This window comes from Ovis canadensis, chromosome 3 (genome assembly GCF_042477335.2).
Source record: "Ovis canadensis isolate MfBH-ARS-UI-01 breed Bighorn chromosome 3, ARS-UI_OviCan_v2, whole genome shotgun sequence".
NCBI lineage: Eukaryota > Metazoa > Chordata > Mammalia > Artiodactyla > Bovidae > Ovis > Ovis canadensis.
In genome coordinates, this window is record NC_091247.1 from 122,150,038 (window position 1) to 122,165,184 (window position 15,147).

Genomic DNA, 15,147 nt, shown 5'->3' on the forward strand with positions numbered 1-15,147 from the left:
TTGACGCACAGGCTCAGCTGTTCTAACACATGGTCTCAGTTGGTCCATGGCATGTGGAATCTCCCAGGACTAGGGATCGAACCCATGTCCCCTGCATTGGCAGGCAAATGCCTAACCACTAGACCCCAGGGAAGTCCTCTGTCTCTGTTCTTGATTTCCATATTATCTACTTTGCACATAGTGGCCAGAGAGAATGCAGGTGACAGAGATACAGTGTCTCTCATTGATTTAACAATCTCCTTTAGATTTCCATCACCCATCACTTAAAGTCTAAACTTTATGTGTTTATGTAGCCTTAAAGTGGTCTCCAAGAGCTCACCTGATTGGACCTTCATCTAATTATGCTTCCTGCTTGGTTTCTATGCTGGTAGCATATTGGGCTCTCTTTCTAGTTCCTTTAGCATGCCATGCACATCCCTGCTGCAGAATTTTTGTACTTGATATTCATTTTGCATGGGTATTTCGCCTTCAGTTTTGGTCGACTTTTTTCTATCATTGGATTCTCAGCTCCAGAATCATTTGTTGACTATAAGAAAAATGCACAATGTTAGAGTTGTGAGTTTCAGTTTTATTCAGAGAATTTATGAGAGCTATAGCTTAGGAAATAGCCTCTCCATAGGTCTGAGGGAACTGTTGTGGGGAAGTAGGGGAGAAGCCCTAATATATAACTTAGGGATAAGAAATACGTGCAGTCAAGCATACATCTCAGTAAAAGGTCACTGCTAGTCCCAGGACACAGATATACCAGTTAATGATTTTAGAATGATTTCTATGTATGGAAAAATGTAAGAATCTGGGTTCATAAAAATTCTTCCTGAGATATACATCTAACTTTCTGATGGGCTTGTTTATCCAAAGCACAGAATGCCTCATCTTGTTTTGCATCCCGAATTCCTTTCAGGGTGCGCTGTAGGTTAATAGCTGCAGTGGCTAATGACTTAATCCTTGTAGAACTAAACTGTGAGCAATTCTTTGTTTTATATTCTCATCTACTTGCTTGATTACCTACTCTAAATAAAACCACTCTTTGTTTCCTCTGAGATGTAGCTGATTATTTCATTCATTTGTTTATTGAGTTGATTGTTGTTAGGTGTCACCCTTAGAGTGTAACTTCCCTACAATGGGAAGCCTTTTTTGTCTTGTTTACTGTAAAATACCTAGTACTGAGAATAATGCTTTCCCTGTAATAGATGATCAATACATATTTAGTATATAAATAAAACTTTGTATAACAGTGTTACCATATATCAGTGGTCCCCAATCTTTCTGGCACCAGGGACCAATTTCACAGAAGAAAATTTTTCCACTGACTGGGGATAGGGGGTAGTTTTAGGATGATGCAGGTAATTATGTATGTATTATGTACATCATGTAACAAAGGCATTATATTTATTGTGCACTTTATTTTTAATTAATGCTGCCCCTGATCTGGAGGAGGTACTAGTCCATGGCCTGGAGGTTGGTACCCCTGCCATATATGATTGGGGTTTTGGAGGAGGAGTATCAATATTGAACACGGTTATCAGCAAAGGGTAGAACTTGAGATGAACTTTTGGGAACGGGTAAGATTCAGACTCACTGAAAAGAGAAGAGGATATTTTACATGAGCAAGTCTAGGGGAACATTCTATTTGTCATTTGTAAATGTCATTCAATGATTGGGGTGTCTTGAGCTATAAATGATTCATGAAAAATTCTATCCTTTCTGGAATGATTTAATTCATTCCTATACTTAGTATAGGTATTTCCTAGAGAAAATTCTAGGTATCTATAATATTAATTGTAGAATATGCACATTTTTTACCCTTATCTGTTTGTCCTAATTCTCATATTTCAAGGCAAATGGCTAAAAAGATGATCTTTTCTTGGGTTGGCTGAGGCCATAAAATTATTTGTTGTCAGATAAAATATATACTCCTAGAATTGCTTTTTGCTATTTTTATATGAACGCTTTTTTTGAGATTGTAATTTATGTATGAAGTAAAACTTATTTTAAAAAATCATGTTAATCTTCTGGATTCAGATTATATTTATTAACTATATTAACTATCTCTAATAGTTATTCTAGTCTTTCTCTACCAATGAGATTATTTGTTAAATTTTAATGCCTTAAGCAACAGTATCCTGGTTGCTTAGCAAAGTGTACATGCATAATTGGGATCATTTTCCTAATCATTTAAAATTAATCATTTCAAGTCTTCGATTCTGCTTTAAAAGTTGAAATAAAAGAACAAATTGCATTTTCTTCAGTTGGTTTCTATTAGATACACGGAGCCCACATAGTTGGAACTCGACAAACCTCTATTTTACAAATTTATTTTTAAAATTTTCATAATTTTATCTTGATCACTGCAATTGATTTCTTTTCCTTTCAGTCCTTCATTAATGCCTTGCTCTGATTCTTTGTACGTCGGAGTTTACCATTTCATCAAGGTTGTATTCTTCCTCTGCTACATGGTACTTTCTCCTACCATCCTTTTTCATATCAGAATTTCTCAGCATTCTGTTCACTTTTCCTATCTTACCATATGCCAGACAAACAAGGCAATTGCCAGTGACACCTTATAAATCAATAAGCAGTGATATGCTTCTAGACCTCATGATTATCTTTCTTCAGTAACTAAATACTCTTCCCACAAGACAGCGATAAACATGTCTGCCCAGGAAATTTGTTTCTGTGACGCTTACCACAAACAAGTGGTTTTTAAAGGAGAATATAATTAAAATTATAAAATGAATGTGATTACTTTCATTTAGATGTATCTTTCTTTTACACCTTGAAATATGGAGTAAAGAAGAGGAAAGTTTATTATAAGTAGCTTTGAATGAATTTTAAAAAATCCCCCAAATATTGGGACTATCAGATCAGTCCACTGAAAATTTCTAAAGGCAATGCCAATTCTGAAAGTTTTAATGAATAATTGGCTATACTGGAAGATGGTTATAATGAAAGATAAACTGACATGGAACTTGACACATCATTGGGTCAACAAAAATTGAAGTGCTTCCTCTATGCCAGGTGTTTATTTTTGTTGTTTTCTCTCTTGCTGTTTTTTTTTTTTTCCACTACTCCCTTGACTAACACTGACTGACTTCCATTGATACCTGTTTAGCAGCCCTTAAAATACAGTCTCTCTCCTGGGACACATATGTGAGTTCTTTGTGAGGGAGGTGGGGATTACCCACACTACCCACGTCCTTGACATGACAGACCCAGGTCCAGCTCTATCTTTTCCAGCCCTTCTCAGTTCTTCCCTCTTGTATTATATCCCACTACCTTTTGCTGCTTGGGTGTGTTTGCACAGAGGTGAAACTTCTTGGGTGAGGTACTGGTAAGTTGGTTCAAGTCTGATCACTCCATGTCGTCATACTTGACCCACGGGAGACTGTGGCATCTTTGTCAGGGCAAAGGTGGGTGCACAGATTACTGTCCGCTCTTACCAGTTTCCTTTTTCTCTGGGCAACCAGACACATGAGTGGGAAGCTGGCTGCCTCTTACCTTCCAACTAGACTGTCAGTCTCTCCAGCAGACATCCTCCATGCATGGTTACGATACCCACAGGGCCCTCCTCATTTAGCTGGACTGTGGGCAGAGGCACCCCCTTTCCATCCCTTAGGCAGCCAGGAGAAAGCCATGGCATCTTCCTAGGGTCAGAAAGTTGGGACTTCAGCAACATCTGCCTTCACTTCCTCTAGTCTTCTGCTTACCTGGAGTTGGGAGAACAGTTCAGTTCAGTTCAGTCGCTCAGTCGTGTCCAACTCTTTGCGACCCCATGAATTGCAGCACGCCAGGCCTCCCTGCCATTACCAACTCCCAGAGTTCACTCAGACTCATGCCCATTGAGTCCATGATGCCATCCAGCCATCTCATCCTCTGTTGTCCCCTTCTCCTCCTGCCCCCAACCCCTCCCAGCATCAGAGTCTTCCAATGAGTCAACTCTTCACATGAGGTGGCCAAAGTACAGGAGTTTCAGCTTTAGCATCATTCCTTCCAAAGAACACCCAGGGCTGATCTCCTTCAGAATGGATTGGTTGGATCTCCTTGCAGTCCAGGGGATTCTCAAGAGTCTTCTCCAACATCACAGTTTAAAAGCATCAAGTCATTGGTGCTCAGCTTTCTTCACAGTCCAGCTCTCACATCCATACATGACCACAGGAAAAACCATAGCCTTGACTAGACAGACCTTTGTTGGCAAAGTAATGTCTCTGCTTTTCAATATGCTGTCTAGGTTGGTCATAACTTTCCTTCCAAGGAGTAAGCATCTTTTAATTTCATGGCTGTAGTCACCATCTGCAGTGATTTTGGAGCCCCCCAGAATAAAGTCTGACACTGTTTCCTCATCTATTTCCCATGAAGTGATGGGACCAGATGCCATGATCTTCGTTTTCTGAATGTTGAGCTTTAAGCCAACTTTTTCACTCTCCACTTTTACTTTCATCAAGAGGCATTTTAGTTCCTCTTTACTTTCTGCCATGAGGGTGGTGTCATCTACATATCAGGTTATTGATAACAGGCATTTATGAAATGTTACAGAACAGTTTTTGTTTTCAGGTGAACCAACAGGTAAAGTCTCACTCATATCTATTATATTATGCATGTATATATGTATGCTGCTGCTGCTGCTAAGTCACTTCAGTCGTGTCCAACTCCGTGCGACCCATAGACAGCAGCCCATCAGGCTCTGCCATCCCTGGGATTCTCCAGGCAAGAGTACTGGAGTGGGGTGCCATTGCCTTCTCCGATATATATATATATATATATAAATAAATCATGTGTTTGTATACACACACATATATATATATACACACATACACACCTGTATGTGAAATTTAGAAACATTTGGAGGCTACTGGTCTTTTAGTATATAAACTCCTATGTTGGTTCACTAACATTATTGCTATGTGAATGTCACTAAGTTATCCAGCCTCAACTACCTCCACATTACTTCTTGGTGAAGATAGGAAGTATTATAACTCCTCTCTTGCAGTATTAATTTATGTGATGTGATTAGTGTGGAGTTCATGACAGATCCTTTTTAAATCATGAAAAATATGAATTTATCTCTTTCTCTAGATATCCTATTGTATGACATCTAGAAGGGAAAAACTATTCCAAGTAATTGTATATACCAACAAAACCAAAGTCAAAAATCTGACTCCAGGTGTGGACTACGTGTTCCACGTGAAGACGGTTAGAGGCAAAGATTACAGCGTATCTGTAATGAAAAATGTGGCTACAAGTAAGGAAATATCAGAAATAAAATTTTTCTTTATAGTTTTATGATAACTGAAAGTATTTTGACCCCAGATAATTAAAGCTATTTTTAAACATAAAGCTTGATAATGAAGGAATAATGATGATCATGATATGATTAAGAAGCTCTCAAAAATATGTGAACTTAAATTCTTTGTCTAAATTTATTGGGAACTACATAGTTTCTTAATAATCTGAAGCAAACATGTATATATATGTATATATGTATCATGTATGCCACATATATGGAATATATGTATATATATACACATATGTGCAATATAACATGTCATAATGTTATAAATACAGCTCATTTTCTATTGAGATAGGGGTTTGATAAAGAGGAAAACTTTTTTTTCCTTCCTTGATGTTTATAAATTCATTGTAAATAACTTTCATATTGTTTTTGAGTGGGGAGGAGTGGTAGTATACGTCACCAACAGTTCTTGTGAAAATCTATGATGCTTACAGGGTCTCTTCTCGGTAAACAAATGATAATGCAAGAAACAATATTACTTTACCAGATGAACTGATTAACAATGCAGCAATATAGAAATGCTGAAAACGTTGGAATTGGAAGAACCACATTTGAAAATGCCCTTACTTCTGACCTTCACTGCCTCTTTAAGTTACTCTATTTCATCTTCATCCAATATCTAGCTATCTGCTAGATGGTAGCTAACAAACCCGTAACTGTATCATATAAGGACACTTTTGAACACACAGGAGGCACAATTCTAGAGGAATGCCTATTGATGATGATCCATGATTTGACTAAGGAAAGATATTTGGGAGCTAGAGTCACTTAAAACTCATGTTTATATAATAGCCTATTTCTCTATTTGCAGAGCTGAGCATGTAAGACATTATACTTGAATAAATTCAAGGATTATTACATAGATTTAAAAATGATACTATTTATGTTTGCTTTATTTTTTCATATATGTACGCAGTTTTTGCTTATATATATATATTTGCCTTTTCAATAGAACCATCCAGAATTTGTGGCTTAACCTTGAAAGCTGTGAATACTTCTTCTGCACATTTAAGGTGGAATCCAACAGAGACCAATTTCACTCATTACAAGATTTATATATCAAACAGAACATTTGCAGAAGAATATCTTATTTGGGGCGTGATGACTGAGCACACAGTTACAGATCTGACTCCTGGTGGAATATATAACATCACAATATACAGAGTGAGAGGAAATGTTGAAGGGTCTGGCACATTTATCAGAGTCATTGCAGGTATATTTACAAATTCCTTTTGATATTTAAAAACTTCACATTTTGCATATTGTGCTGCTTAAGATAAAATTTCATTTCTTTGAAATTTGAAATTTTACAATGTATAGAATATTTCAGAGGGTAAAAAATACTCACTGTATTCTAAGGATTTGGGGGATAATATATGTAAGATATAAATTGGATAACAGAGTTTTGGCACATAGTCAGTACTCAATAAATAATGCCTAATACTATATACAGTATCACATCAAATGAGAGGTCCAGCTAGTAGAATTAGATGGTTGATTTGGATATCATCCATTCTCCTACAACTGTATTCTTTGTCTTTAATATTCTACTATATACTATACATATGAAAAATCACAGTCTTAGGGTGTGCGGAGAGGAGTAAAGATTATGAGCATGGAAATACATATAGTATAAGTCAAATTAAGAGGTGAAGCAATGGAAGTATTTCAGTCTTATTGTGGTTGCACAGCAAGGGAATGATTACCTTTACTGAATGGATGGAAAAGTCTCTCCAGGGCTGCAAAAAGATAAGGAGTTTCCTAAACAAACTAGAGGGCGTGTGGGGTGTGTGGAAAGGAGGATTCCGAGAGAGGGAACAGTCTGCTCAAAATTATGGAGGTGTAAATAATATGGTGTGTTTGTGGAATGTTAGCAATTCAGCATTGCAACATTTTGTTTCTATATGAGAAGAGACCAAAATCCTATTCTGAGTAATTTAAAGCATCATTTTTTATATCCAAATGAAGTTGTTAAACCTATTAATATTTAAATTTTCTTAAGAGAACAAGATTGCAGTAATAACTAATGAATAACTAATGAGACTATATTTAAATGATCTTTAAGGCTATGATATGACAGGTAATCCAAAGCAGACACATGATGATAACTCAGTCTGTAGACGTTTGTTACGTGGATGTCACACTGTGTTGGTTTCCTGTGGTTCTGTAACAAATTGCCACAAGCTTTGTGGCTTAAAATAACCCAAATTGACTGTGTCAGAGTTCTATAGGTCATAAGTCTGACATGGTTTCTAATTAGGCTAAAATCAAGATATTGGGGGGACTCTAGGGGAGAGTCCTTTTCTTTGATCATTCAGGTTATTTGGAGAATTCTGTTCTTGTGGCTGTAGGACTGAGGTTGCTACTGCTGAGTCACTTCAGTCATGTCCGACTCTGTGCAACCCCATAGATAGCAGCCCACCAGGCTCCCCCGTCCCTGGGATTCTCCAGGCAAGAATACTGGAGTGGGTTGCCGTTTCCCTCTCCAATGCATGAAAGTGAAAAGTGAAAGTGAAGTTGCTCAGTCGTGTCAGACTCTTGGCAACCCCATGGACTGGAGCCCACCAGGTTCCTCCGTCCTTGGGATTTTCCAGGCAAGAGTACTGGAGTGGGGTGTCATTGCCTTCTCCAAGGACTGAGGTTACACACAGGTTAAACCTTGCTGGCTGTCAGCTGAGATCTGATCCCCTTCTAGTGAATATCTCATTCCTTGGCTTGTGACCTTCTTCCTCTATCTTCAAAGACAATAAAACAGAATTGGGTTGCATTCATGCTTCAACTCTTTCAATTTTTACTGTTACATCAGACTCTTCTGCCTTCCTCTCCCACTTTTAAGGGCCTTATGATTAGATTGGGCCCACCTAGATAAACTAGATTGCTCTCCTTGTTTTAAGGTTCATATTCTTAATTCCATCTGCAAAGTCCGTTTTGCCTGTAATGTAATATATTCACAGGTTCCAGGGTTTAAGTTGTGGGCATCCTTGAAGGGGGCATTATTCTATGTATCTTATATTACTATTATTCTCCTAAATGTGATATTCGTGTGATAATGAAAACAGGCAGAGTTTGCAATTCATATACCAACCACATTCCTGTATTTGACACTTGTTAGCTGAGTACTACTGGGCAAGTTACTTAGGATTAAAGTTGTTGATCTCTGAGATGCCTTATGACTTTTAAATTTTTTATTACATTTTAACTTTTATATTATGTATATAATAACATTTCTTAAAAAGTGCATGTGTTAAATGATGTGTTGAATGTCTTTTTATGATAGGTAAAGTATATAATCAAACACATTAACACTGGACCCACTGGTGAAGTTTCAGTGAGTCTATGACAAGGTTTCTTAATTTCTGTGCTGTTGACATTTTGGGCTGGCTGATTCTCTCTTATGGGAATCTGTCCTGTACATTTTAGGATGTTTAGAAGAGTCCCTGACCTCTACCCACTAGATACCAGTAGGGTCCTCTTAATTGTGGTAATCAAGGAATAATTAACTATGACAACCAAATATTTTTCCTAGCAATCCCCAGAAGTCCAGAAAGTTGGCTTAAAGCTTACTCCTTGGAAGGAAAGTTATGACTAACCTAGACAGCATATTAAAAAGCAGAGATATTATTTTGCCAGCAGTGGTCTGTCTAGTCAAGGCTTTGGTTTTTCCAGTAGTCATGTATGGATGTGAGAGTTGGACTGTGAAGAAAGCTGAGCACCAAAGAATTGATGCTTTTGAACTGTGGTGTTGGAGAAGACTCTTGAGTCCCATGGACTGCAAGGAGATCCAACCAGTCCATTCTAAAGGAGATCAGTCCTGGTTGTTTTTTGGAAGGAATGATGCTAAAGCTGAAACTCCAGTACTTTGGCCACCTCATGCGAAGAGTTGACTCGTTGGAAAAGTCTCTGATGCTGGGAGGGATTGAGGGCAGGAGGAGAAGGGGATGACAGAGGATGAGATGGCTGGATGGCATCACCGACTCAATAGACGTGAATCTGAGTGAACTCCAGGAGTTGGTGATGGACAGGGAGGCCTGGCGTGCTGCAATTCACAGGGTCGCAAAGAGTCAGACACGACTGAGCGACTGAACTGAACTGAATGATAGTATCTCCTTATGATTTGTTTTTGCTGTTACATAAAACATAAAACAATCAGAGTACAAGATTAGAACAGTGCATAGTGTGTCATAAACTTGATACGAATTGCTTCTTACTACTCTGCATATCTGACATTTCCTTGGTCAGAACATATATTGTGCCCTGTGTTGTGTTAATCACTCAGCCGTGTCTGTCTCTTGGCGACCCCACAGACTGTAGACTGCCAGGCTTCTCTGTCCATGGAATTCTCCAGGGAAGAACACTGGAGTGGATTGCCATTCCCTTCTCCAGAGAAACTTCCCAACCCAGGGATTGTACCCTGGTCTCCTGCCTAACAGGCAGATTCTTTACCATTTGAGCTATATTATGCCCAACCTATGATAAATTATTAAAAGACTTCAATGTGATGTTGAAAGTTTATCATATACAGTGTTGGTACACGGGAAGTATAAATAAAAGTTAATAATAATGGTGTGTTTTTAAGTCTTCACTTTTTCTTTTAAAATATCTGTCCACTGTAGGCTTTGTTTCCTTAGCACTGTTCTGATAGGCTTGTGTGACTCTTTATGGGTATCTCAAGGTATGTACCATTGTGCTCTCATTTCGTATACACTCTTTAAAGAATCAAAATCTACTGAGGCTTGTCCTTGCTTTTCTATTTGGAATAGAAGCTTGCTTTTCTATTTGGAATCTCTTCTTACTCTCCGTCTCAAAGGTTAATCCACCACAGTTTGTATCAGAACTTAGTATGTGGTCCTTTTAACTCTTTTGAACTCTTTTCCTATATAGACATCATAGGATCATACTTGTGTTTTTTCTCAGCTTCTCAAAATGCAGTTGAGGTAAATTTACTGAAATACCAAAGGGAAAAGTTGAGAGATGCTTTAGAACTGCACTGTCCAGTATGCAGTGATTAGCAACACATAACTATTGAGCCTTGAAATGGGGCTAGTCCAAATTCAGATGGGCTCTAAGTGTGAGAGACACATGGGATTTCAAAGACTTGGTATGAAAAAAAGTGACTATCTCATTAATAATTTCCTATTGATTATATGTGAAATGATATTTTTTGAAATTTTGTGTTCAGTTCATTCGCTCAGTCGTATCTGACTCTTTGTGACCCCATGAATCGCAGCACACCAGGCCTCCCTATCCATCACCAACTCCTGGAGTTCACTCAAACTCACATCCATCGAGTCGGTGATGCCATCCAGCCATCTCATCCTGTCATCCCCTTCTCCTCCTGCCCCCAATCCCTCCCAGCATCAGAGTCTTTTCAAATGAGTCAGCTCTTTGCATGAAGTGGCCAAAGTACTGGAGTTTGAGCTTTAGCATCAGTCCTTCCAAAGAACACCCAAGACTGATCTCCTTCAGAATGGACTGGTTGGATCTCCTTGCAGTCCAAGGGACTCTCAAGAGTCTTCTCCAACACCACAGTTCAAAAGCATCAATTCTTTGGTGCTCAGCTTTCTTCACAGTCCGAGTCTCACATCCTAGATAAAAAATATTTTAAAAATTAACTTTACTCTTTTCTTTTTACTTGTTTAATGTGGTTTATATTATATTTTTATCAGAGTGCTGCTTTAGAGAAGCACAAGTCACATATCTAAACTTATTTAAGACTGAGTTAACCTGCAATAAAGGAAGCTGTTTCATGTAAAAAAGGAATTATTTGACAAAATGGTTTGATCACTGACATCTATTAAATTCTAGGGATTTAGGGTACTAAGGATTAATTTTTGGAAAATTCTGGTCTAAAAAATTAACTAGGCCTAGAATTACTCTTGCTAGCCCTAATTAAATTGAATGCAATGTGAGATATACATATATATATAAAACTCAAAGATATATATGATATATATGATATCTATTAACTGAACATAATGTGAGATATATATAAAACTCAAAGATATATATAAGATATATATAAGATACATATATATAACTCAAAAGCTACCACACAATTTGATTTTATTGGTTAGTAACAATTAAATTGAGAATGATGTTTTTCTTCATATTTTTCTACCTTTTCAGAGGTTAAATTCCATGAAATACAAATGATGGACTTATTATGGGATCTGTTTCATTAATTGAATCTTTCAGTTCTTATCCAGAAAGCTCCACTCTCACAATGACTTAAGTATCACTTCATCTCTACTCCCTTTTCCTGAGAGCAAGCCTCCCTCCTCTCAGTTCAGAACGACAGTATCCTACTAACTGGCTTCATGCTGCCACTTTTGCCTCTCACCAGTTTATATCCCATCTTCCAGGGAAATCTTTTAAAATTAAAAATAAGTCAGATTGACTTTCTGCTTAAAAATTTTCAATGTTTTCCATTGCATTTAAGGGAAAAAAAAAAAAACCCTAAAATTTTATTGCGGCATGCATGACCATCAGGCTGTTCTTTTTTAAATGATCCCACAACTCAGGCTGGTTTTCCTCAGTCATTTTATTTTCTGTCCATTTGCAGGGCGTCTATTCACTTTGCTTTGAGAGGCCTTTATGAAACTGTCCTGAAGCTTTCAGGCCTTCCCTTTTTTATCAGATTGGAAGATAGCCAGACAAATATATTCTTCCTCCTCTTAGTGAGACAGACTTCATCCTTGGCCAAGAGTTCTTCAGTGTGTAATTGTAGACCTTCCAGGAAACTACATCCTCTCTCCGTCACCGCTGTCTTAGTAAACTGCCCTTCACTTCTATATTCATTTTCCTTTCGAAGTCTCATCCCAGCTCTTTTTCTAGTTTCTTAAGACTTCTTAAATGTTAGATACTTTTTTAGGACTCTTGAAGAAATAGTATTAGCCCTCACAATCAGTAAGTGTGAGTAGTGGTTGGATGTCTGTCACGTTAAACTTTTGTCTGTTTTAACATGGACTGGTGAGGAGAATAAAGGCCTTTTCTCTCAGGCATGAGAATACAGAGGACATAGGTCTGTGTGCAGAATCATCCAGGAAAAATGCCAGCAGCTATGCCTACGAAGAAATTATGCCCATCACAAACTGGGTATTTCTCTGATCACCTTAGAAAGCACATCTTTCACCTTAGATAAGCCATATTTCTAAAGAGTTATTATGAAACTGTGGTGCTCACTGCATAGGCAGCTTGGAGGTGATGCCTAGAGAATGTTTGTGTCTTTGAGGATGTTATGTGAAAATTAATTGATCAATATTATCTTCAATCATTGGGCTTCCCACGTGGCACTAGTGGTAAAGAACCCACCTGCCAATTCAGGTAGAAGAGACACAGGTTTGATCCCTGGGTCGAGAAGATCCCCTGGGGGAGGGCACAGCAATCCACTCCAGTATTCTTGCCTCGGGAATCCCATGGACAGAGGAGCCTGGTGGGCTACAGTCCATAAGGTCACACAGAGCTGGACATGACTGAAGCGACTTAGCATGCACTAGTGAGATGGTTTTATTATAACCATTAAAGAAATTTTTCAAAGGAGATAAAGAAAAACCATTCTAAAAAAAATCCCCCCCCAATACACTAGGAAATGGCCCTTAAAGGTTTGTATTTTATGCAATGTGCCTTATCAGTTATATTAGGAAATGTGCAATTCATTTTTTAAATATATAGATTTTCAAATCACTTCTGGTGGAAAACGGAGTGTTAAAATGATAAACGGATTTCGAGGAAGAGTTCCAGACTCCTTTCTTTTGGAAATGGTGTTAGAGTGGATCTGTATCAGGATGTTTTTCACATGCTTTGCTTCACAATCTCCCTCCCCTTATATTGTTTGACTGGAATCTGTACTAAAGATAAGAGTGCAAACCTGATTCACTGGCAACCAATCCAAAGAACTTTATGCGGAAAACTCCCTGCAAGTAGGTACAGGCAGCATAAACAAAACTTTGGAAATAGTGAAAGAAAAGGTAGAAAAAAATATGGTTGCAATGGCTAGGACAATTACTAGTTATTGTTTAAAAATTATCTTGTTTTCATTTCCAATATGAAAACTTTTCTTTTAAAGAAACACCTAACTAAATATTCATCAGAAATGCTCATCTTTTAAAATGTTTGGCATATTTTGTTATTTTTTTGAATTATTTTCTGTTTGATAAATATCCAGGTAATTGCGTAAGTATTTTGTACCTACTTGTTTTTAAAATGATTTGATTTTTTACTTAGAACATAAGCTTTAAAAAACAATCTGGTCAGCCAACAGATTTTAGTAGATAAGGAATATCCCAGAAACAGATACATAAGTTGATATATTATTTCTGATAATTAAACTTAAAACTAGATATTTTAAAAGATATACGTGCCTAACACCTGCAGAGGTTTAGTGAGAATGTAAAGGCTCTGACACTTTCTAACAGTGTGGTTGTTTTAAAACTTGGCCCTTAAACCTTTGATTTTCCTTTTTCCTTTGAAAGTTTAGGAGAATAACTCTATTCTAAACCTCTATTTTTCAATACCAGAACCGGAAAGACCCAGGAAACTTACAGCTTTCAATATTTCTGCACATGCCTTTTCTCTGCACTGGAGCCTACCCTCTGGCCACGTGGACAGGTTTCATGTGGATCTTGTTCCTGACAGTGGCTTTGTTACTATCAGCGATCTTGGAGGTGGAGAATATCAGGTATTGTTTTCATTATCATACTTGGCCAAGCCAACTTGTATTTTATATTTAGCCCAAGTAGGAAAGTTCTTTATGAAACTCATCCACCATGAAAACGTCCTTCTTTGAGCCTCTTTAAAAGCATAAGATGAAGACAAAAACACTGATGCCGAATTGATGAGTGTAAGTTTCAGTGTTGGTGGACTGTTACCTTAGCAATGTCTGGTTTTTCTTTTTTTTTTAAGTCTACCCTGAACCTACAGCCAACCATCCAAGGGTTCATGAATAATTTAACAAAGAAAGGGCAGAGCTATTGAGTAATCCAGGCTCATTAATTGTGCACTTGCCAGGAGGATCTGTCTTTAAATCATTAATGCAGGCAACATTTCTCTCTAGAGCCATCAATGTGATTCGACTGCCTGAAAAATGTGATAATGATGGGTTTTCTTGTCATTTTTCTTTTACTTTTTATTGGAACTTCAGAGACACAGGTATCTTGCACACACTCTTAAATGCCAGGGCTAATCAATGGACTATATAGATTTCTTAGGACTCTTAAATAGTTGTGACAGTGAATTGGGATTGCTAGAAATACTGATTTAGTCTTTGATAATGTAGTATGTTTTGTAAGTTTTGACTGCATGTTATTTGGTAAATATTTCTGCCATAGCAAATGTATATTTTTACAATAATAGGAAACACATTGTGATAAATAGTACAGAGTTATGCAGTAAAGTGCTAACTTTACTTTTTTAATTGTGATAGATTTATTGTTTGAGCTTTCCTGCATTTCAGAATTTTTAACACAGTCGTCTGTTTTTGGTGTTTTAGGTTGATGTTTCTAATGCTGTTCCTGGTACACGGTACAACATTACCATCTCTTCAATTTCTGCTACAACATATAGCTCGCCTGTTAGCAGAACAGTGACGACAAATGTGACAAGTAAGTATATGTTTTCCATTTTCTTTCTTTCTTTTTTTTTTTACAAAGTATTTGGGCCCTTTATAAATCTATTGGATGGGACTATTTGCATTGGCAATATGTACACTGAATGCATGAAAACAGTTGAGTAATTAAAGCAAAATGGAAACTTAAGAAAGTGATCTGTTTAGAACCTGCATTCTGCTGGTTCTTTATCTTCCTTTACTTTCAAAGAGCAAAGATAATTTTTCCATACTTGTTGTGAAATGGTCAGAGACA

At 37.4% G+C, this 15,147-nt stretch overlaps 1 protein-coding gene across 1 annotated transcript in view; it reads left to right on the forward strand.

Moving 5' to 3' along the window:
* The window catches only part of PTPRQ (protein tyrosine phosphatase receptor type Q), a 275,808-nt gene that overhangs the window by 14,154 nt on the left and 246,507 nt on the right, over nucleotides 1–15,147 (forward strand). The window contains exons 2-5 of the mRNA XM_069584123.1: nucleotides 5,074–5,239; nucleotides 6,243–6,503; nucleotides 13,807–13,967; nucleotides 14,778–14,889. Of these exons, the coding sequence (XP_069440224.1) occupies nucleotides 5,086–5,239; nucleotides 6,243–6,503; nucleotides 13,807–13,967; nucleotides 14,778–14,889 (688 nt within the window). The 5' untranslated portion in view covers nucleotides 5,074–5,085. The remainder of the gene's footprint in view (nucleotides 1–5,073; nucleotides 5,240–6,242; nucleotides 6,504–13,806; nucleotides 13,968–14,777; nucleotides 14,890–15,147) is intronic.